Here is a 21353-nt window from a genome sequence, read left to right as displayed (position 1 = left end):
TCTCTCTCTCTATCTCTCAAATAAATAAGTCTTAAAAATCAGGGAATTGTACATTAAAATAAGAATATCTAAATTCTTTTTAAAAATTGGTTGATCTGGTAATTGGCTACATTCTTAGAAGACATCAATTAGCTAGGACTGAAGAATAGGGGCTCCTTTAGACAGGACAGGGGGTATCTCTACTTCTCCATAATTCCCGCTTTTCTTTGCTGTCCTTCAACTGCCCACATCACGCATTTACATTTCCCAACTGTTCCTTGCAGATGCTAGGCTTGCAACCTATCATCTCGTACCCAAGTCTGTACTCCTCGTCTAGAGTACGCTACCTTCCCTGATGCTGGAGTCATAACGAGGCATTTTTCTCTGCTCATGAAGTTGACCATTGAATGTGCTTCTCTGAATAGGATACCACATAGTGCGCCTGTGTGGCTCAGTCAGTTAAGCGTCTTTCTTTGGCTCAGTTCGTGATCCCAGGATTCTGAAATCAAGTCCCACATTGGACTCCCTGCTCTGCAGGGAGCCTGCTTCTCCCTCTGCCTCCCTCCCACACTCTCTCTCTCCCTCTCCCTCTCTCTGTCTCTCGTGAATAAACAAAATCTTAAATAAATAAATAAATAAATAAATAAATAAATAAATAATAGGATACCCCACAGACGTGTACACCCACCTTTCCTATAAAGATTTAACCTAGACAGCATTACAGATACGGGAAGTTCAGGTGGTATTGGGATTTTTAAGAGTACCCAAGCTTCATTCAGTCGATAAGTCAGTGAACAAACTATTGAGAATTATTGTGAGCAAGACACTGTGCTAAGAGTTAGGGATACAACGGTGAATAAAGAGCCGGGTCCTGAAATATAGCAGCTTGCAATCTAGTATAGAGGATTCTAAAACAAATGTGCTTTCTTGCAGGGCCTGGGGGAGTCTGGGATGTTCTTGGGCTCGTCTGTGTTCTTCGCCATCACTGATGCTGTGGCCGCAGCACGCAGGGAAAGAGACACCGTGGAGGACTTCACAGTGAGGAGCCCAGCAACGCCAGAATGGGTTCGAATGGCCTGTGCGGATCGGTTCACAGAGATGGTATGGAATTATTGGTTATTTTACTAAAAGGTGATTTTTCTATCTCTTGTTTCTTAGACTTCTAAGGTAAATTCATAACCTAATCTGATCAAATTACAAGGTCAAATTATAAAATATGAGCTAATCAAAGTATAAGAGGATAAAAATAAATCACACAAATACCTTTTGTATATGTAGCAATTTTAAATTTTTTAAAAGCATTTCTACATCTGTTATTTAATTTGATTGTCTCGGCAACCCTGAAGTAGGACGATTTATCATGCTTCAAAAACTAGTAGCTAAATATGAAACAACTGGATGATTTCACTGAACCATTATAAATATTTCTCCCTCTATCTTATCTAATGTGTCCTACTCTTCAAGAAAAACAAACAATAATCCGTGTGTCATGTAGCTATATTTGATAATACACTGTCCATGTTCCCTATACAAGCACGGAGTACACAGTCTACCTTTCCTTGAGAAATAACAGTATCTTATTAACAGCTGCTGCTTTTCCACCTCATGCCAATGCCTCCCAGGCCAGGCGAGGGAGGACTGGGGACTCATCTGCTGGATGCACATGCACGTACTCATCCCAACCTACTGAGGGTTGTAGATTCGCCACCTCGGTGAGGTCACTGGGTGCACCTGTGCCCAGTTCCTCATAGCATCCTAATATAAATAACAACACTAGTTAGCACTGATTGAGCACCGTCCTAAATATTTACAAGATTATTTCATTAGTCATTACTATAATTCTGTCGGGTAACTGATATTATTTTCTTCATTTTACTATTGAGGAAATTTTGCCCAAAGTCAAAATTCAAACCCAGATCATCTGGCTCCAGTATACTATATTGCCTCTTAGAGAGAAAAGAATTGATTCTCTACCTCTTAAAAGAAATTTGTTTTCAGATCTATATTGAAAGAAGCCTAAATACTTAACTGACCTCTTCAAAACATCCAGCCACAGAGTGAAAGAATAATGTGACCCAGGATTTGGGAATACTGCTTAAAAGGAAGTGTCATCATGACACATTTCCTTCTTTACACGATCCAGTCCTCTTCCCATCTCCAAATCTGACTCAACATTTCTTGTACTCCAGTCGTACCAACTACACCGTCTTTCCCACCACATGTCCCGGCATTAGCTCTGCCCCCCAGGATGCCCCTCACCTGACTGCACTGTCCACAGAAGGGTTACTATCACCTGCTTCCGGTCAGTCCTGCTCAGTTGGTCAGGGTCAGAGAACCAGCACTCCTCTACTGCAGGGACCCCTTCCCTGAACTGACTTGGGCCTAGAGGTCCCTGTCCACCCCCTCCCAACAGCAGTGGTTACACAGTAACCAAAGAATCACTTGATTTCTACCCCAACTATCCCAACCTTTCAAAAAATGTTCTCAGTTGTCTTTTGCAGTAATAAATATCCTTTCCCAAAATGGGCCAGATTAGCAAAACTAAAAACACACAGCAGCAGGTTCTAATCTTCTTTTCTTGCCCACATTTAACTTTATAGGTCTTCAAATGGCCTGCCTCCCAGAAAATGGATTCCTTCATTTCCAGGTTTTTAGGCCATTTTTAATTAGTTGGGTTATCTGGCAAAGTCAGTTTGTCACCTGCAATGGTAAGAAGTGAATCGCTTGGATTTCAATTACTATTTGGGACCCAGTCTGCCAGGTACCTTGCCTATGGGAAGGGGCCATATTTTCTCCCAAGTCTGACGGTTTTTTATAAGATTAATTTAATATGTCTGTGAATATAAATCATCTACTAATTTGTATACCCATCAATCAAATACTCAGGGTCAATGTAAAAGTAACTTCACATTTTCTTTTTTTTTTTAACATTTTATTTTTTAAAGATTTTATTTATTTGAGAGCAAGAGAGCAAGAGCAACTCTAGCAAGAGACCGTGAGCCAGGGGGAGGGGCAGAGGGAGAGAGAAGCAGATTCCCCACTGAGCAGGGAACCTGATGCGGTGCTCAATCCCAGGACCCTGGGATCATGACCTGAGCTGGAGGCAGACACCTAACAGACTGAGCCACCCAGGCACCCCTTCACATTTTCTTTTTTTTAAGATTTTATTTATTTATTTGACAGAGATAGAGACAGCCAGCGAGAGAGGGAACACAAGCAGGGGGAGCGGGAGAGGAAGAAGCAGGCTCCCAGCGGAGGAGCCTGATGCAGGGCTCGATCCCAGAATGCCGGGATCATGCCCTGAGCCAAAGGCAGACACTTAATGACTGAGCCACCCAGGCACCCCCCCCTTCACATTTTCTAAAACACACCTAAATAGCACCTCATGTCATTATCTAGATTTGATATTATAAGCCTCATTTTAGTAACATGTATTATTTTTTATCTTCATAAAAGTAGCACATGTCCATTATGGAAAAGTAAGAAAAATGTTGCAAAGAATAAGATGAAAGTTAAAATCAGCCATAATCCCACTAACCAGAAATAATCATAAAAATGTTGGTATTTGGGGGTTCCTGGGTGGCTCAGTCAGTTAACTGTCTGACTTCTGCTCAGGGTGTGATCCCAGCATTCTGGGATCGAGCCCCACATCAAGCTCCTCCGGTAGGAGCCTGCTTCTTCCTCTCCCACTCCCCCTGCTTGTGTTCCCTCTCTCGCTGGCTGTCTCTGTCAAATAAATAAATAAAATCTTTAAAAAAAAAAAAGATTTGAACAGTATAATTGGGAGTGACTTCATGATGAGAGCAGGGGTTCTTCAAATTCTAGACAACACTTCAGGGATTCAAGAGTTTCTCTGTTCTGACCTCCAGACACCAACAGCAAAAGGATAACCAGAAGCCAGCCTTGAGTGGGGCTTCCCAAGGGAAGCAGAGAGGAGGAAGTCCTGACTCTTGGTTTAACAAAGAGGACCAGAAACACACAAAATCTAGATTCTGCTACTTCCTGTCACAGGACACGGCAATACTCCTCTATCCGTATTGTACCACAAAGCAAGTGCCAGGCATTGTCCTGGGGGCTGGGAATTCAGAAGTGAATGAAACAGAGAGCAGGCTCTGTCTTTGTGGAGTTTACTTTCTAGAGACCCTAAGTCCACCTTCCATCTCTCTAGTGTGGGTCAAAGCGGCCTCCTCGCTGGCCTTTCTATACCCAGTGCAGCCAGAAATTTGTGATGTGCCAAATATGATCATGTCACTCTAGCATGTACACAAGGTAGAAAGGTTCCCATTGCTCTGAGGATAAAGATACAACTTTTTAACTTGCCCTCCCAAGCCTGTAGACCTGCAAAGTCCAGCATGGCCTCACCCACTTCAGCTCTGCACAGTACCCTCCCCTGCCTTCTCTCTCCACGCTTGCTGCCTTCTGTCTGTTCCTCCTCAAGGACAGTGGCCTCTACCAAGCTCTGCCTCCTGCTTGGAACCATCTTCGTCCTTTTCCCAGGCTAATCCCTACTCACCTTTCACATTTTCAGTCAAATTCAAGAAATCAATTCAGTGCTTTCCTTCTTGCATATTTTGAGGTGCTGGGAGTGTGCAGGTGAGCCAGACTCACAGGCCCCTGCTCTCAGGTGGTTTATGGTGCCACAGGGGAGAGAGACAACAGTTACCATGAATAGGAAGTGTTAGCTGACTCTGGGTTATGCCTGTGCATCAAAAGGACAAAACTTTTCTAACTTAGCCTTAACCTTTTCTTAAAGTCAAAGAGGTCTTGGATTTGGCCCCAGCTTCGATAATTCATCATGCAATCATTCATTCATTTTTTCCATGCACCGGACATTGCGGGGGAACTAAAGACATAGTTAGCCAGTCAATCACAGCCCACATGGAGCTTACATTCTACTGGGGAAACCAGACAGTAAACAAGGAAGCACACACACTATAATTTCAGGTGGTGATAAATACTGTGAAGCAAAATAGAAAAACAGGGGGCAAGAATGTGATGGAGAGATTATTTTAGATTATTTTTGATGGTTTATTAGAGAAATTTTCTCTAGGGCATTGATATTTGAGCTGAGGCTTGAGTGAAGTGAGGGAGCAACCATAAAGCTGGGAATGGTATGGTATGTTACAGGCAGAGAATAGTTAATGCAAAGGCCCTGTGGCAGTTTCATTGGATTCAAAGTAGCATGGGACCAAGTAGTCCTCAAAAATGGCCTTATCTTGTAAGTCTCTGATATTGGTAGAAAAGACTTGTAACTAAAAGGGTGCAGTTGTTGTTCTTCCTGGCATAGAGACAGCAGAAATAAAAATGTGTGGGGCGCCTGGGTGGCTCCATGGGTTAAGCGTCAAACTCTTGATTTTGGCTCAGGTCATGATCTCAGGGTTGTGAGATAGAGCCCTGCATCAAGCTCCAGGCTGAGTGTGGAGCCTGCTTCAGATTCTCCCTCTCCTTCTCTCTCTGCCCCTCCCACACTTGCTCTCTCTCTCTCTCAAAAAATAATTAATTAATTAAATTTATAAATAAATAAAAATAAAATTTGTGGCTTACTTATCTTCACATCAGGAGGGTGAAACCTGAATAATCCTTATTCCAGCTTCCCTTGTAACTAAACTCTATTGCAATCCAGGTCTATATCTTCAGTTCTTTGGAAAATATGATTTGTTCACACAACAGGCCTCCTAAAGTTCTCATGGCCTGGCTCCTCACACAGACCAGTCTCTTTAAAGCATCTTAGAACAAATCTGAGCCTATATGAGATTTACATTTACTCAAACTACAACATGATATTTTAATCGAGATACAGTCGCCCCTTGAACAACATGGGTTTGAGCTGTGCGGGTTCACTTACACCCAGATTTATTATGGTGCAGCACCATTAAATGTATCTCCTCTTCCTTGAGATTTGTTATGACCTCTTCTCATCTCTTACTTTATAATAAGAATACAGTATATAATATATATGTGTTAATCAACTCTGTTATCAGTAACATCGTTCATTTCAGTCAACAGTAGGCTATTAGTACTTAAGTTTTGGGGGAGTCAAAATTATAAGGGAATTTTCAGCTTCACAGGGGATCAGTACCCCAGCCCCCACGTTGTTCAAGGGTCAAGTGTATATAATGATTCACCCTGGCATATAACACTGTACTATGCAAAAAAAAAAAATAAATAAACTTTTTTTGAGAAATAGATATTAACACTCCTAGTATATTTGGCCTTTGAGTTCTGTTGTCAAAACACAATTTGTTCTGACACATAAGAAGGCGAGAGGCTCAGAAGGCCTGTGTACCAGAACACGAGCATTGGAAAATCTAAAGCCTCCTCTTTTAATAACCTCCTTATAACCATAAGGTAAATAACAGCCTGCCTATATCTATTTCTTAAACAGAAATGATGGTCAAACCCTCAATACTTTTCCTTTGGAATTAAATAAAATAATGCGTGTAAAAATATTGTGTAAATACAAGTCACTCTGTAAATATTAAAGTGAAGTCTCCACCAAATACCCGTAACTATTAATGACTTACTTCAAAACATGCCTCTCCCAACGGGTTTAAAAAAGAATTTCCACATTAAATCAAGTTGACCTGCTAAGGGCCGAAAAAAATAACCCTTAAGACTAGCAGCCTCATTTTCACAGATAATTAGTTTCAAGTTTCAACAAAAAGCACACAGACACACACACACACACACACACACACAAAATTCTTCTATTTGAACAATCATTTACTATGTCAAAGATTGTTGACATCTGTGGCTTTGGTTACCTTGATCAGAGTTGTTGTTTGTTGTTTTTATCCATGGGCCCTTTCCTAGGTGGTTAACTCCTGGTCAGAACAGTGTTGCTGGTGGTAGTTTCTGCTCTGAGCGCAGCAAAGCATCCTGGCTCAGCCAGGCACAGCCAGAAACGTCATCTCTATATATTCCCTTTTTGGTGACGGAAGAAAGAAAAGTGTAGTTCTTCGAATATGTGTTTTGTATAGTCATTTAAAATTCCACAAGGGAAAAAAAAAGGAAATTTCTTTTAAAGATATACAGAAAATACCTAATTAATACTTTCAAGTTAGAGCGTTTCCTTAGAAACAGTGATTTCATCCAAAAAAAAAAAAAAAAGGTTTTAAGATTCAGAGATATGAAGAGCTCCACAGCCTTAAGAATTAGAAAAATCCTGCCTTGAAGAATTTGGCAGTAGGACAAATACAAAAACCTTGTTATCACTAGCAGCAAGAAGTATTTATTAAAGTAGCTACAACACCATGATGTATGGGGGCTGCTACCGTGGGAAGCCACGTAAAGCCAAGGAACAGATTCAGTTTCCATCTCCCAAAAGCTAAAAGCCGACACTCAGCTTAGAAACAAGTATGTAAGCAGGTTTCAGTTCACCCCACATTTTGAAGGGGCAGCTTTATAATGCTGACTCCTAAGGAATACTTGCAACCACAACAAGTGCGTGCGTCCTATGTGAGGCTGAGGTTGGACTTCAGAGCAACCTCATGGGAAACAGTCCTTTCATTCTAGACCGGACCCCAATGCCGAGGGCCATGCCTGCCCTGTCCTTTTATTCTGAACAGTGGCGGGTGTCTGGTGTCTGAAGGCCTTTACCTTCCTCACTCTGCAAACCCTAATCCGGCCTCCTCCCACCTACTCCCTTCCCTCTGCATCACTAGCACCTTGCCACCCCCATGCTGCATTTTCCCTTCCTGCTTCTTTTGCATTTCCAGATGCCCAGAATCAGTGAGAGTTGGCAGCATTAAAAGTGCCACCTGTTTGGTTCAGCAAAGGGAGCCCTTCCTGACCAATGAAGGAGAGACACGCGAACATTTCCTGCACTGTGAGCAGCCCTGTTTGCCTCCACTACCGTCAGCTGGTTTGCCCCCAAACACTAGTCCTCCACCGCACATCCTGTGTGCTGCCTTGTGTTTCTCTGAGCAGAGGGAGAGGTACTGCCAGTCCTACAAGATAGCCTTCTATTTCTTTGCAGTTTTGGAACCTACCCCCATCACATGTAGAAACATGCATTCTGCATCTGTTCTGCTTAAAGCTAAGCCACAGATACTTGGCAAGACCTTAAAAGCAGCACAGACACACCTTGGCCCCATGGGTTCTGTGAGCGGGAGCGTAGACATGAATGCATCACTCAGGAGACGACTCGCAACAGAGGCTCTGTGGTGCCTTCTTCAGAATGCTGTTCACCGTTCTGTTCCTGTGAGATGCACACAAACACATACACACACACACACACACACACACACGTGCACATGTGCATACACCCTCAGACTGTCGGTCTTCATCGCATTCTCCTCCCTGCCCCTCATGCTGTCTGGGAAGAGGTTTTACTGGCACTCTAACAGGCTGCGAAAGTGGTTCCAGGGTGAACATGCTGGTCCTGGGTGAAGAGACTAAATCTGTTCCCTGCAGTGCTGGATGACGCTTCATGCAGTGGCCTTTCTTACTACTGAGGGGGGTTATCTGACACTGTTACTGAACGTGTATTTTTGTATCTAAGAGCTCTCCTACTAGGTCTCTGGAAGGTTACTCCTTTATGTGAGAGAAGCAGGGGCAGAAGAGAGGTAGGGACGGCACCTAAAAAGGAGCAGGGCAAAGCTGGAGGCATTCCTCAGAGGAAGAGAGGGAGCAAGCAATGCAGGAAGTGGAACAGGAAAGAAGCAGCTGTTTAGCAGTGGAAAGAGTTCCAATGTACTTAGTGGTTAAGACACAGGCCCTGGAGTCAGAAGGATGTGGCTTAGAATCCTGGCTCTCCCTTTGGTGATTTATATCACTTCTCTGATCATTTAGTTTCCTTATTTATAAAATGAGGGGAGATGTGTGTGGAGAGGATAATTCTAATTACTTTATAGTGTTGTTGTAAGGATTGATAAGATAATGCATGAAAAGTTGTCACACATAGTAAGTGGTCAATACACACTGATGATGAGGATGATGATGGTGATGATAATGAAGATGATTGAGTCAAAAGTCCACAAGACCACTTTCAGGTGTAATGATTCACTACATGGACTCACAGAACTCAGAAAAGCTGGTATACTCATGGTTATGGTTTATCACAGTGAAAAGATACAGGTTAACATCAGCAAAGGAAACATGAACATAGGGCAGGGTCGAGGACAGACCAGGCATAAGCTTCCAGTTGTCCTCTCCCAGTGGAGTCACATAGACAAGACCTAATTCTCCCAGCAATGATGTATGAGAAGATATACAAGGTATTGCCAACCAGAGAAGCTTACCTGAGCCTTGGTGTCCAGAGTTTTTATTAGAGATCAGTCAAGGAGGCATAAGTTGCCTGCATCTGACCTTAATTACTCAGTGTCCAGATCTTCCAGAGGTCAAATGATATCACACGGCTCAAGGCCCCAGATAAACAAAGACCTCTTATCAGGTGGCATTTCAAGGACCTTGGAGTCACCTCTCAGGAGCTTGTCTGGTGCTAAAACTTTTTTTGGAATGTGCAGGGTTTGGACAACCCAGCCCTGCTGACTTAATCCTTTACTGTGCAATGATGATGTTAAAATATCTTGCATTGATGGCAACCACCCACTGTCACTAGACTTTGAGACCAATGAGATTGGGCCAGATACATCTCAGAAGCTGACGGTTAATGAAAAAGCAGAATTGGTCTTGACAGTCATAGTGAATGCTGCCTTAATTATTGAGAACCAACAAGGAGAAATAGAATGGAGAAGGAAGGGGATGATGGCACTAAGCAAAGAAGATAAAGGGAAGATCACCCAAAGCCAACGAAGAGCAGGTTAAGTCCCAGAGGTGGGGCCTGTGAGAACAACAACAAAAAAAGTTAGGTCCTCACTCCAAGAGCTAGGGAGTTGGTGAGACTCAAGAAGGCCCTCAATGACTATTGGTCTGTGTTCCAAAGCAGAGGGGCATCCTGGGGGCCTAGGTCTGGTGAAAAGAATTGGAAGCAGGTTTTGGGAAAGACTAAAACTTCCGTTTCCGTTAGCAGAGGAGCTGACCTGGACCCACCTCAGACTAGACTGAGGCGCTTTGTCCGTGTCCTGCCCAGCCCAGGTGCAACAGGCTGATTCTAAATAAGATAGCCAAGCAACTCCCAGAGCCCCAGTTAAGCAGAGAATACGAAAAGGCCCTTTGAGAAAGGCAAACCTAGCCCCCCATTTACGTTTCAATACAGACTAAGAGCAAACAGAACAGAATTTGTAATGATAACAGGTTAGAAGTTGAGTTTTTTTTGGTTTGTTTTTTTGTCTTCTTTTTGTATTTCTGTGAAACAAATATTAGGAGAAAAGCTTTTTGGAATCTTCATAACTTTCTATTACTTATGGGAAGTTTATTTTTGTTTTTAACATTTTTGTAACTAAAAGTCAACTCTTCAAACAAAAACAGGACAACAGCAGAGGTGAGGAATATCTGCTTTCTGCCAGACCTAAGGCAGGGGGAATTCCCAGCAGAGGACAGGAATTGAGGTGCACAGGAAGGATAAACAAGTCAAATTCTTGGGGCTTGTAGCCCAGGATAGTAGAATGAGCCTGGGGGCTAATTAGCAAAGGGCACTGTTCCACACAAATCATTTGGCTAAAGGTGTAGATGAGGCTGTTCTCAGATCACTGCAGAGAAGACCAAGTCTGTAGGCTCCAGTGCAAACAACTCTCAGCCTATCACTCTCCCCTTCCCACTATCCTCCCCCAAACATTTTCCTAAGATATATCATGATCAGAGGCGCCTGGGTGGCTCAGTTGTTAAGCATCTGCCTTTGGCTCAGGTCCTGATCTCAGGGTCCTGGGATCGAGCCCCACTTTGGACTCCCTGTTCAGTGGGAAGTCTGCTTCTCCTTCTCCCTCTGGCCCTCCGCCCTACCCACCCCTGCTTGTGCACACTCTCTCTACCCCAAATGAGATATATCATTCTCTTTGGAATTCACATCTGGGAAGGGAAGAAGATAGGTAACTAATCAAACTGCCCTCTTAAGAACATTTAAGTGTAGCAGAGATCACAACACAGAATCACTGTCTTTTCAGAGTTGTCATGAGAGGAATGGTACCTTCCCATTCCTCAGGAAAACTCTGCCTCCTCCTATCAGAAAATTTTTCAAAGCCTGCAGATTCGAGATAGTTTTTCTGGTGAGATAGCGCAATGGCATTATGATATTATTTTATTTGCTTTCTTTCTTAGATCCCAAGAGATGACCCGAAGACATTTAGACCTTGGTCTATCCCTATAGCATAACATTGCTGTCATTTCCTAAAAGGTAAGATTATTAAGCTGAAAGATAATTACTCAGAAAGAGAAAACATCAGCCAGTCCAGTAGCTTTCAAACTGTGGTCTAAGGAAATTTAGGATTGCACAAATGTATAAATTTAGTTTCTTTTTTTTTTTTTTAAGATTCTTTATTCATTTGAGACAGGGAGTGAGCAAGAGAGAGAGAGAGAAAGAGAAGGAGCAAGGGGAGGGGCTGAGGGAGGGGGAGAAGCAGGCTCCCAGATGAGCAGGGCACCCTGCCGCCCAGCACCCTGGGATCATGACCTGAGCCGAAGGCAGACCTTTAACTGACTGAGCCACCCAGGAGCCTTCTCGTTTCATTTTTAAATCTTATCCAACATTTTAATTTTTTAACAGTAAACATGCATGGCTTTGGATGCTGACTAGGAAAGTCAGGGTATTTTACCCAAGAAAAACAGCAATTTTTCTTTTCGTTTTCTTCTCTTTTCATTTCTTTTTTAAAGATTTTATTTTTAGGTAATCTCTACACCCAACTCACAACTCTGAGATCAAGAGTCACATGCTCCTTCGACTAAGCCAGACAGGTGTCCCAGTTTTTCTTTTCATCTTAAAATAAAATTTAAAATGAGGAAGTTGTAGATTAAGATATTTTATTTTATTTTTTTAAAAGATTTTGTATATTTATTTGACACAGAGAGAGAGAGAGCGAGAGCATAAGCTGGGGAAACAGCAGGCAGAGGGAGAAGGAGAAGCAGGTTCCCTACTGAGCAAGGAGCCCAACGCAGGGCTCAATCCCAGGACCCTGAGATCATGACCTGAGCCAAAGGCACCCTCTCAACCAACTGAGCCACCCAGGTGCCCCAGATTACGATATTTTAAAGATCCTGTTCCCTGATTCTTTTGAGAATCACATATATCTTGAGTGCAAAGCACAAAATTAAAATCTATTGCTTTCCACATTTATAATCAATTAGTGCTATATAAAAGAGGTACCTAGTTGTACTCGTTGAGTTCAACTGCTACAATTTTGTAGTGCAGCTTAACACAAAACACAGAGCAGTGAAGGCCTTGGAGCATAGTCACCAAACCTGCCTGGGAAATAGGCGGACAAGAAGAAATACACTTTCATTGTTGGAACATTAAACTGTTTCTCTGCACACTTATTGGGCAACTTTAAAAAAAAAAAATGAAAGCAGAGGAGAACTACATCATAGAATCAGAGAAAAAAATTTTTCATCAAACTCCAATTTTCCAATTAAATGTCTAAAACAACCTACGTGTGTTACCAGATCTGTTTAATTCCATTGTGCTTTGTCACTTAAGAACTTGGGTTGATAGTTTTGCTAAGTCACACTAAATAATTGATGAAATTTTTGTTTCTCCTTTCACAATAACAACAAAAATCAAAATAGTCAACATTTTAAATTACATTTTAAATTATTATAAAATAGTAATTAAAAAACATACACCTACATATAGAGGGCAGATTACCTAGCTCTTTAATTATTCTCTCTCTCCCTACCTCTCTCTTTCCAAATATTAAAATTAAATGTGGATACGATGGCAAATTCACTCTAATCTCTGTATAAAACAAGGTTTGTAAAGTGCACAGCATTTTACCTGACACTAGTACTCAACCAAGGAAAGCTACACACACACACACACACACACTCAGATATCCCAAGTGCCAAACTTTAACAAATTGGAGACCACCAGTGAATGAACTGGGTTGTCAAGATTTTGTACAAACTTCAAAATAAAGACCATTCTCAGAGTGCAAGAGAAATTTAAAAAGCAAAAATCAAAACCAAACCGAAACATCTCCTTTGGTACTTTACCACTTACAGCTACTGATGTGACAGAATTATCTCCATGCTGTGCAATTTTTTTAAAATGCAGATATAAATTGCATTCTGAATCTTTAACTGTCATCCTTTACCTGCAATTTCAGATTTTTGCTTTCTTCAAAATAGCATAATTGTTCTCATGTATTTGCTTTATAAGCAAGTGTTAAACATTGACTTTATTAAATTTTATACCACACTAAAATCATATATATGTGTGTGTGTTCCCATAACATTTTGAAACTCTGCTAAAAATGTGTGAAAATCTCTGAGCTCATCCAGCTTCTCATTTATTTTACAAATGAAGACATGGAGGCCAAGGAAGAATAAGAACTACCTAAATGTACTTATTCATATCCATAAAGCCTTACCAACCCAATTCTTCAACCACTTGTTGTTTTCCTTATAAGAAAAAGTTGGGGGATTTGCACACTTCTATAATTATTCTCTTTTCTTTTTTTTCCAGGTGTTTCAGTTTTTCAAGAGTGAAAAGATGGTTTGTGAATCCAAACTGATATTCTTATACTGTTGTGGAAAAAAGACATGAATTTTAGAAACATTATTCAAGTCTCTGATTAGGTTAAAGATGAATCATTATTTATAAATTATTTACTTAGACTTTCTAGGCTAGAGGGCACCAGACAAACTGCAATATCCACAGTAGCCAAATTTAAGTTTGATTTGTTTCTGAAGATATCACGTAAATATTCTCTAAAAGCAAATTGTTTTTCTGTGTCCATCCAATCTAGCTGGACTAGTAGTGCAAGTTACAAACCTAGAAGGAAAAACACTTCTCAGTAAATAAACATGTGATTACTTTTCCCAAGGATGTGTTCGATTGAGTAGCCAAAGGTGATTACTTTTCTCAAGGATATGTTTGATTCAGTGGCAACAGGTAAGAACACCGCAAGAGTTGTGCAAGTTTTTGTTTTGTTCCTACTGTGAATTAGCTATGGGTCTCTGCGCGTATATTTGACAGCAAAGGAATGGTATTTTACTCATCTAGGTCAGCTCTTCAACTGGTTAACATTCTTTTGGAATTTGGAGATAAAAGGCAATGTAAAAACATTTTCAATGTATTATCATAAAACCCTTTAATTTTTTTTTGTCTATAAAAAACATCTGATATACTATTAGTTTCAGAAATACTTCACCACTCAGTTTCCCCTATATTGAAGGGAGTAACACAGAACAAAAGAGTTCTAAATTGTAATCATCCCGACATTGTGGTTTAACACGTATGGGATCCGCCAAATTCCATTGATCTGAGTTTTGGAGGCCGTCGGAGGAGGAGAAACCAGAATATGAATTAGGCCTTATTTGACCAGAAAGTCGGGAGGTAAACTGACACTCTGTCAGCCAGAATTTGCATGATAAAGTCACCTAGCCACTATCTGCAGTGACTCCAGAAGTAAGCGAGGGAGGAGGGGCTGATCTCAGAGCGCGGGTGACGCGTGAGAGGAGGCAAAGATCTGGCTTGCAGTACAGGAGGCTGTAGGTCACTGGAGGCAGTGAGCACATCTGGTTGAAGGGACTAGGATACGGCTGTGCACAGGCCTGTCCACTGACTTCGGAGGCTTCACTAGGCCACGGGAGTCTAAGGGAAGAAGTGGGACTGGAGCACAGAGAGAAAGGAGATCAGAACAGAAGGTTCATAGGCAGGACAAAAAGTTACACAAGATTTTTGCACAAGTGAGCAGAAGAGCTGGGGAACTTAGTGGGAGTAGCCAGGGTAAAATAAGTTGAAAGTAATTAAAAAAAAAAAGTTTTGGCTCTCAAAAATAAAATCTTTCACTGTGTAATCTAATGTGAATATAAGAAATTTGTTTTGGGGGCCTGGGTAACTGCCTTCAGCTCAGGTCATGGTCCCAGGGTCCTTGGATTGAGCCCTGCATTGGGCTCCCTGCTCAGTCCGGAGCCTGCTTCTCCCTCCCCCTGCCACTCCCCCTGCTTGTGCTTTCTCTCTCTCTCTGTTAAATAAATAAATATTTTAAAAATTTTTTGTTTTATCATCTGTATCATTTTAAACAGTGGTAAATATAATTCATATTTTGTAAAAATCTGGTCTGTTGGGGCTAAGGCATTTATTTTCTATTTGTTGCAGTTGAGAATTATAAAGCAGCAAAAATAGAGGGATCTGTATAAAAATTACTTGTGTGAGGTGATGCACTGAAATCTGAATGGCAGGGATATCAATCAAATACCTTTTCAAAAAGGCACATTTGAAACCACATACTTGAAACCAGTTCTTTGGGCTCTATTTAAGCATCGTTAAAGGATACTTACTAAATTTTTTGAATTAGTAATAAATTCACACAGTTCAAATATATAAAAAGGTATATACTGCAAGGCCCTACTCTAATATCATCAGTGCCAATTCTCATACAAGCACAAAATATAACCACCTTTTTTCAAAAAAGATTTATTATTTATTTGAGAGAGTGAGAGAGTGCAGGGGAAAGGGCAGAGGCAGAGGGGGAGAGAGAGAGAAAGCATCCCAAGCAGACTCCATGCTGAGTGCAGAGCCCTGATGGTGCAGGGCTCCATCCCACAACCCTGAGATCATAACCTGAGCCGAAATCAAGAGTCAGACACTCAACCAGCTGAGCCACCCAGGCACCGCAACCATTTTTGTTAGCTACTTTTTTCCCCCTTCAGGAATAGCTGGTCCCAGAATGCCCAGCCACTCTCGTCAAGACTGAAGTTACTCTCGGTTGGTGCCACACATGAATGGGACACAGTGACCAAATGTCGGGGTGGTGGGGAAGTCTAAGGTTTCAGGATAAGCAGCTGGTTCCTGCCCCTGTTACATCTGCTGAAGCCCCCTCTCCATCTAGACAATTCTATCCCTTTCCCCAAGTCAGCAGCACCCTGGTGCCTGCAACAGTGAGGAATACAACCCTTAACGCTCATCGTGGCTCTGTGGATCCTCCTGTTCTCCCCCGTGGGTGTCAGGCACACAGAAGGCATGTGTACTCTTGCCTTCTGAACCCGGGCTCTCTGAGTGGGTTTTCTCGCATGAAAGGAGAAGCAGCCTGCTCCCAGCTCCACTCCCAGAATAGCGAAAATTAGCATTAGCTCTGTCTCGTATAACTGGGTAGACATCTAGCAATAAGATATAACTTCTGATTCATAAGATGCAGAAAAGAAGTTTAAAAATTAGAAATAGTTGGAGACAGAAAATAAAGGCATTTTCTCAGTCTCCCTACACAACCTTGAATTAGTTGATACTAAGATATCACTGAGTAAAAACAAGAATGTTCTCTCCTTGGCATAGCCACCGTAGCAGGACAGACATTCCCACACTCCCTTTACTTCATAGTTAGATGATGTCACCAGCTGTCTAACTGGTCTTATTCCAAACCATTCTGTGCATAGCTGCCCAGATAATCTTTCTCAACATCTGTAACCACCTACCCTCACTGGGTAAAAGAGTAGCATTCAACAGGAGAGTTTCTTCCAAAAAGGACCGTACCGTAATTTGTGTGGTAGTCACCAGTTATTTCCATCTGCTTGGGGGCTTTTCCTTTGGGAAGTTTCCCATCCTCCACTCCATGTGTTCCAGGAGGGCTGCTGGGAAAGGCACAGGATAAGCTGGGTCAGATCTCTCCTGAGAGTGAGACTCTTGAGTAAGGTACATGAGGTTAAAAGGCCACTGGAACAGATTGCCTGGAAGGCCCAGCTGTGGAGAGCAGGTCCACAAGCCCTGCTGCCAGATCCTCGGAGGCACCCCTGTCCCTGTGCATCTCAAGGCCTGCTTCCCAGTTCTGCCCTCCATCTGTCAGCTAGCCGATAGCTCCCCTAGAGCTGCCATCACAAATTCCCACAAACTGGATGGCTTAAATATTTATTCTCTCACAGTTCTGGAGGCTAGAAATCCAGAATCAAGGTGTTAGTTGGGCCATGGATTCTAGGGAAGAACCCTTCCTGGCCTCTTCTGGTGGCTTAAATATATCACATCATTTATACTAAATTTCTAAAGTATTTTAAAGTAAGTTACTACACAAAAAACAACACAAATTAAGACCAAACTCCTCAACATATCCACCTAGGTTCTTCTCAGACTAACCCTCACTTCATCTCTGCTGCCCCTCCCCCAACACACACAGACGTATGTACACACACACTCCACACTAGACACACCAAGCTGCTCCCTGCTCTTAGAAGTTGGCAGTCATCACCACTTCTCAGGCCTTTCCACATGCTGCCTCTTGCCCCTACTTCTCCATCTGACTAACCTCTTCTCTTCCTTCAAGTCACACTTCAGCTATCTCCTCTTCAGAATCCTCTGGGAGCCCCTTCCTTCCCAGCCCTGCAGATTTGGCCACTCCCTCATCCACGTTCCAGTGGCATCTAGAGCAGACCTCTCCATCTGTACGTTCACAGCGGTGCTGCGCTTGTCACTATCATCTGTGTCCCTCACTGGACAGTGCAGGTCATAAGAACCACAATGTATTGTCTTCCAACATCTATTATAGCACACCAGGCACATAGTAGGTACTTAGTAGATATGTCTTGAAGAAAACAGAAGTGAAGGTCCTAGAACATTTCATTTTTTACCTCTTCTGCCAAGGAAAAGCAGAGACCTTCCTCACTGTCTTAGCAAATGCTTTGTTCAAAGAAAAAATCCATTGCTTATATATTGTTCTTCCTAGGCAAGTTATTCTCAAAACATCATAAAACACCAAAGTTCTTAATGTTATTTCATAACACTTTTAACCTGGGTTCTAAAAGCTCATGGAATTTGTGCATTTTAAAATGTGACTTACATTCAAATTAATAGAGAATTGCTGCAGAATTTCACATTAGCACTTCCTATGACAATTTGCCTAATGCTGAGAACCTCTGCTGGGGACAATACTTATTGTATAAAGCCCTCTGAGGCCATAGCTACCTACACTTAGTTGGGTTCTGAAAAATGAAGCCATATTTTAAAAGAAAATTATTTTTGTTCCAGAAAGACCTAGGAAAGCCTCCAAGACAGTTTTAATACTGCCTTTTAAGCATAGAATCGGAAATGCATGATGAGTAAAAGGGTACTTTTCTTATGAGATAAATTGGCATTAGATTTCCATCATAGACAGTCCATGACCTTCTTCTGGAAGAATAATAATCATTAATGATATTATATTTAGCTTCCTTTGAAAGTAAAACAGCCCTACTTCCTCATAGAGTTTCTGTGAAGAACACTAAAATGCATATGAAAATATTTTGTAATCAATAACATCCTCTCTAAATGTAAGCTCTACAACGACCACTCTATTACTACGAACAGCGGTAGTACGTACCAGTCAGTAAGAGTAGTAGTACTTACTACAAGTAGAGTAGTGTGGCTACTGCTGCTATGACTACTACTACCAACAACTATAATAAAACACCAACTAATTTCTATTCCGTTTAGTTGCTTTCTCATTTTAGGCTAACTAAACTTTATAACTTTATATCACACATAGGCCCCTAAAAAGTGAAATTTGGGTTTATAAAAAGAGAGCAAGGAAAGATGGCCATCTAAATATGCCAGGCAACAGTTCAACATACATTGAGATCATTTTCTAACACAGAGCATTTTAGATCTAGGTTATCAAGATTTCTTGTTCTTTAAAGGAATTTTAATATATTAAGAAATAAGAATTAATAAGCAATAAACAGTCCTTCCTAAATAATCCTGTAACTAACAGTTATACCACATGCCAGCACAGTTAACCTTGTTGTTTGTTTTCCTTTAAATAAATGCCTTGAATGTTACATAACTTAGAATGTAGCTATTATGGTCATCCAAAATATTACTTAGCAAGTTACTTCAAACTATGTTCTAAATAAACACTTCACAGGAGCAAAGAGTTTTCACCCTAACCTACCATCATTCCTATGTAGAGAGAGATTAAATGCCAGGTTTCTTGAATCGCTAAGCCTCAAAAAATGTAATTAATAGAGTCTGTTTCAAGGGGAGAAATCAGTGTCTTAAAAGAATAACTTACTAACCAATTTTATTAAAATGTTCAGGTAATTAGCATGCTTATTTTTTGTTTTTCATAATCTTGATTTTAACAAATATTAGTAATAGTAAATATTAATGGTCAAATAACTACTCAAACTCTTCTATAAAGCAAGTGAAAGCAATGGTATATAGGAGGGGTGCACAGTTAGCTCAGTCAGTAGAACATGCAACTCAATCTTGGGGTCACGATTTCAAGTCCCACCTTGGGTTTAGAGATTATTTAAATTTTTTAAAAAATTTTAAATGGTATGTATGAGATATGTAGCAACTATAATACATTTTCATCTAAAATGAAATTATTTGAAAGCTCACTGCACCTCAACACTTTTTCATTGTAAAAATCTTGTGGAGCCTATGAAAATACTTCCACACACACATACATACATACATTCATATATACGTATGAGTACATATGCATACATGCATTCGTATGTACATATGAGTATGCATATATATAGGGAAACATGTATATATGATACAGTATTTAAGCCAGGTTCATAAAGTGTTCTACAATCTTCTATCCAAAGCATAGTGGTATAAATACTTTTCCCAGATCATTTTTAAGGGAAGCAATGCGCTTTTTGAAACAGGGCCTTGGCATCTTCCTAGTTTTTGGAAGAGAAACCTATTGTTACTTGCCCTTGAAAAAGAAACACTTATCTATTTCCACCACCAAAGTTAAAAGTACTATCAAATTCACAAGTTGCATCAAGCATCTTTCATCTAAGTAGGTCAAAAATTTAAATCCAAAAGTGCTATGGGGAGCTTGCAGTAATGGCAGAATGAAGATGTCAGCAAATCCTCTCTCCAAAATTAATGATAAAACTGGGCAGGAGAGTCCAAAACTACCATTTCAAGACCGTAGAATAATCAAACAAAGGCCAACAACAAATTGACACGTGCCTATTCATGAAAAACTGTTAAACTTCAAGTAAGAGCAGGAGGTTGGTGGCATTCTGTGAAAATCAACGAAATATAAAACAAAACCAAAAGATAGAGAAAAATCAATAAAACCAAATGATTTTGTTTCTTTGAAAACATCAACCAAACTGATAAACCATTAGCGACACTGACTCAGAAAAGAGAAGACACAAATTATCAAATGAGGAATGAAACAAAAGACATCACAACTAACTTTACAGATATTAAAAGGATTATAAGAGAATTTTATGAACAACTGTATGCCAACAAATTAGAAAACTTAGACAAAATAACAAATTCCTAGAGAGACACAAATTACCAAAGCAGATTCATGAAGAAATAGGAAATCTGAACAGATCTCTAACAAGTAAAGGAACTAAATTATTAATTAAAAATCTTCCCACAAAGGAAAGCCCAAACCCATACGGCTTCACTGATAAATTCTATCAAATACTTGAAAAAGAAATAATCCCAATCCTACACAAATGTTATGAAGACTACTAGGGTTACTGAAATATTTTCATTCATGAAATAAATCTTCATTTAAAGTAGGGAATCCCAGGGACCCTTGGTTGGCTCCGTCAGTAGAACATGCAACTTGATCTCAGGGTCATGAATTCAAGCCTCATGTTGGGTATGGAGCCTACATATAAATAGATGGATGGATGGATGGATGGATAGGTAGATTGATAGATTAAAAAAACAAACAAAACAGGGAACACAATCTGGCCTAGCAATGATGGAAAAAAGTTCCAAAATACTTTTATCATAAGACATTGTCTTGAATGTTGCTAATATTCTACCAAAAACTTTATTATTTACATGCTGGAGTTTACAAGGTTAGCCATTACAGAATTCTTAACTGAGCTCAGAAAGTCTGAATAACAAAGTCCTGCATAGCACTAACAAAAAAAGACAATTTAAGGCAGGCTCAGGCCTTGTCTTATGAGGCATTTCCTCAAAGGCCTGATTTATCCCTCTTCTCAAGCTCATTAACCTTAAGCTCCTTAAACTTAAAATTAACACTTTAAGCTCCTTAAACTCTTACACTAGTACAGCAGTTATCAGGTAGGCATGCAGTATATTGTTGGGAACTCTAGTCCGTTTAAGGATACCAGTAACAAGTCTACGAAAAGATATGAAACCCCAGTTATGAGCGTTAGAAGGGTCTTAGCTGTCAACGTAAAGCATCTGTACTCACATTTTACAGAGAGGTTAAGTGACTCATGTAAAATCTCAAAAACAGCCAGGGACGAGATTATCCTTTAAACAGCTATCTTCCAGCATTGCTCTAAGAAACCAGCCCCTTGACCTTTCTTGTCACCCTTCTTTCTCCCCCATGGTCAAGTCTCCTCCATGGAAAGTATTAGCTTTATCAAACTCATCCCATACTCTCTAAACCATG

General features: G+C 40.7%; 1 protein-coding gene across 1 annotated transcript in view; it reads left to right on the top strand.

Moving 5' to 3' along the window:
* Window positions 1-13562, top strand: part of LOC103659946 (aldehyde oxidase 2) — a 77975-nt gene extending 64413 nt beyond the window's left edge. Inside the window, exons 33-35 of the mRNA XM_040636568.1 lie at window positions 913-1080; window positions 11137-11212; window positions 13496-13562. Coding sequence (XP_040492502.1) covers window positions 913-1080; window positions 11137-11190 — 222 coding nt within the window. The 3' untranslated portion in view covers window positions 11191-11212; window positions 13496-13562. The remainder of the gene's footprint in view (window positions 1-912; window positions 1081-11136; window positions 11213-13495) is intronic.
* The last annotated feature ends 7791 nt before the right edge of the window (window positions 13563-21353 follow it).

Source organism: Ursus maritimus, unplaced genomic scaffold (genome assembly GCF_017311325.1).
Source record: "Ursus maritimus isolate PB19 unplaced genomic scaffold, ASM1731132v1 scaffold_1, whole genome shotgun sequence".
In the NCBI taxonomy this organism is placed as follows: Eukaryota; Metazoa; Chordata; class Mammalia; order Carnivora; family Ursidae; genus Ursus; species Ursus maritimus.
This window is presented reverse-complemented; position numbering and strand designations above follow the sequence as displayed.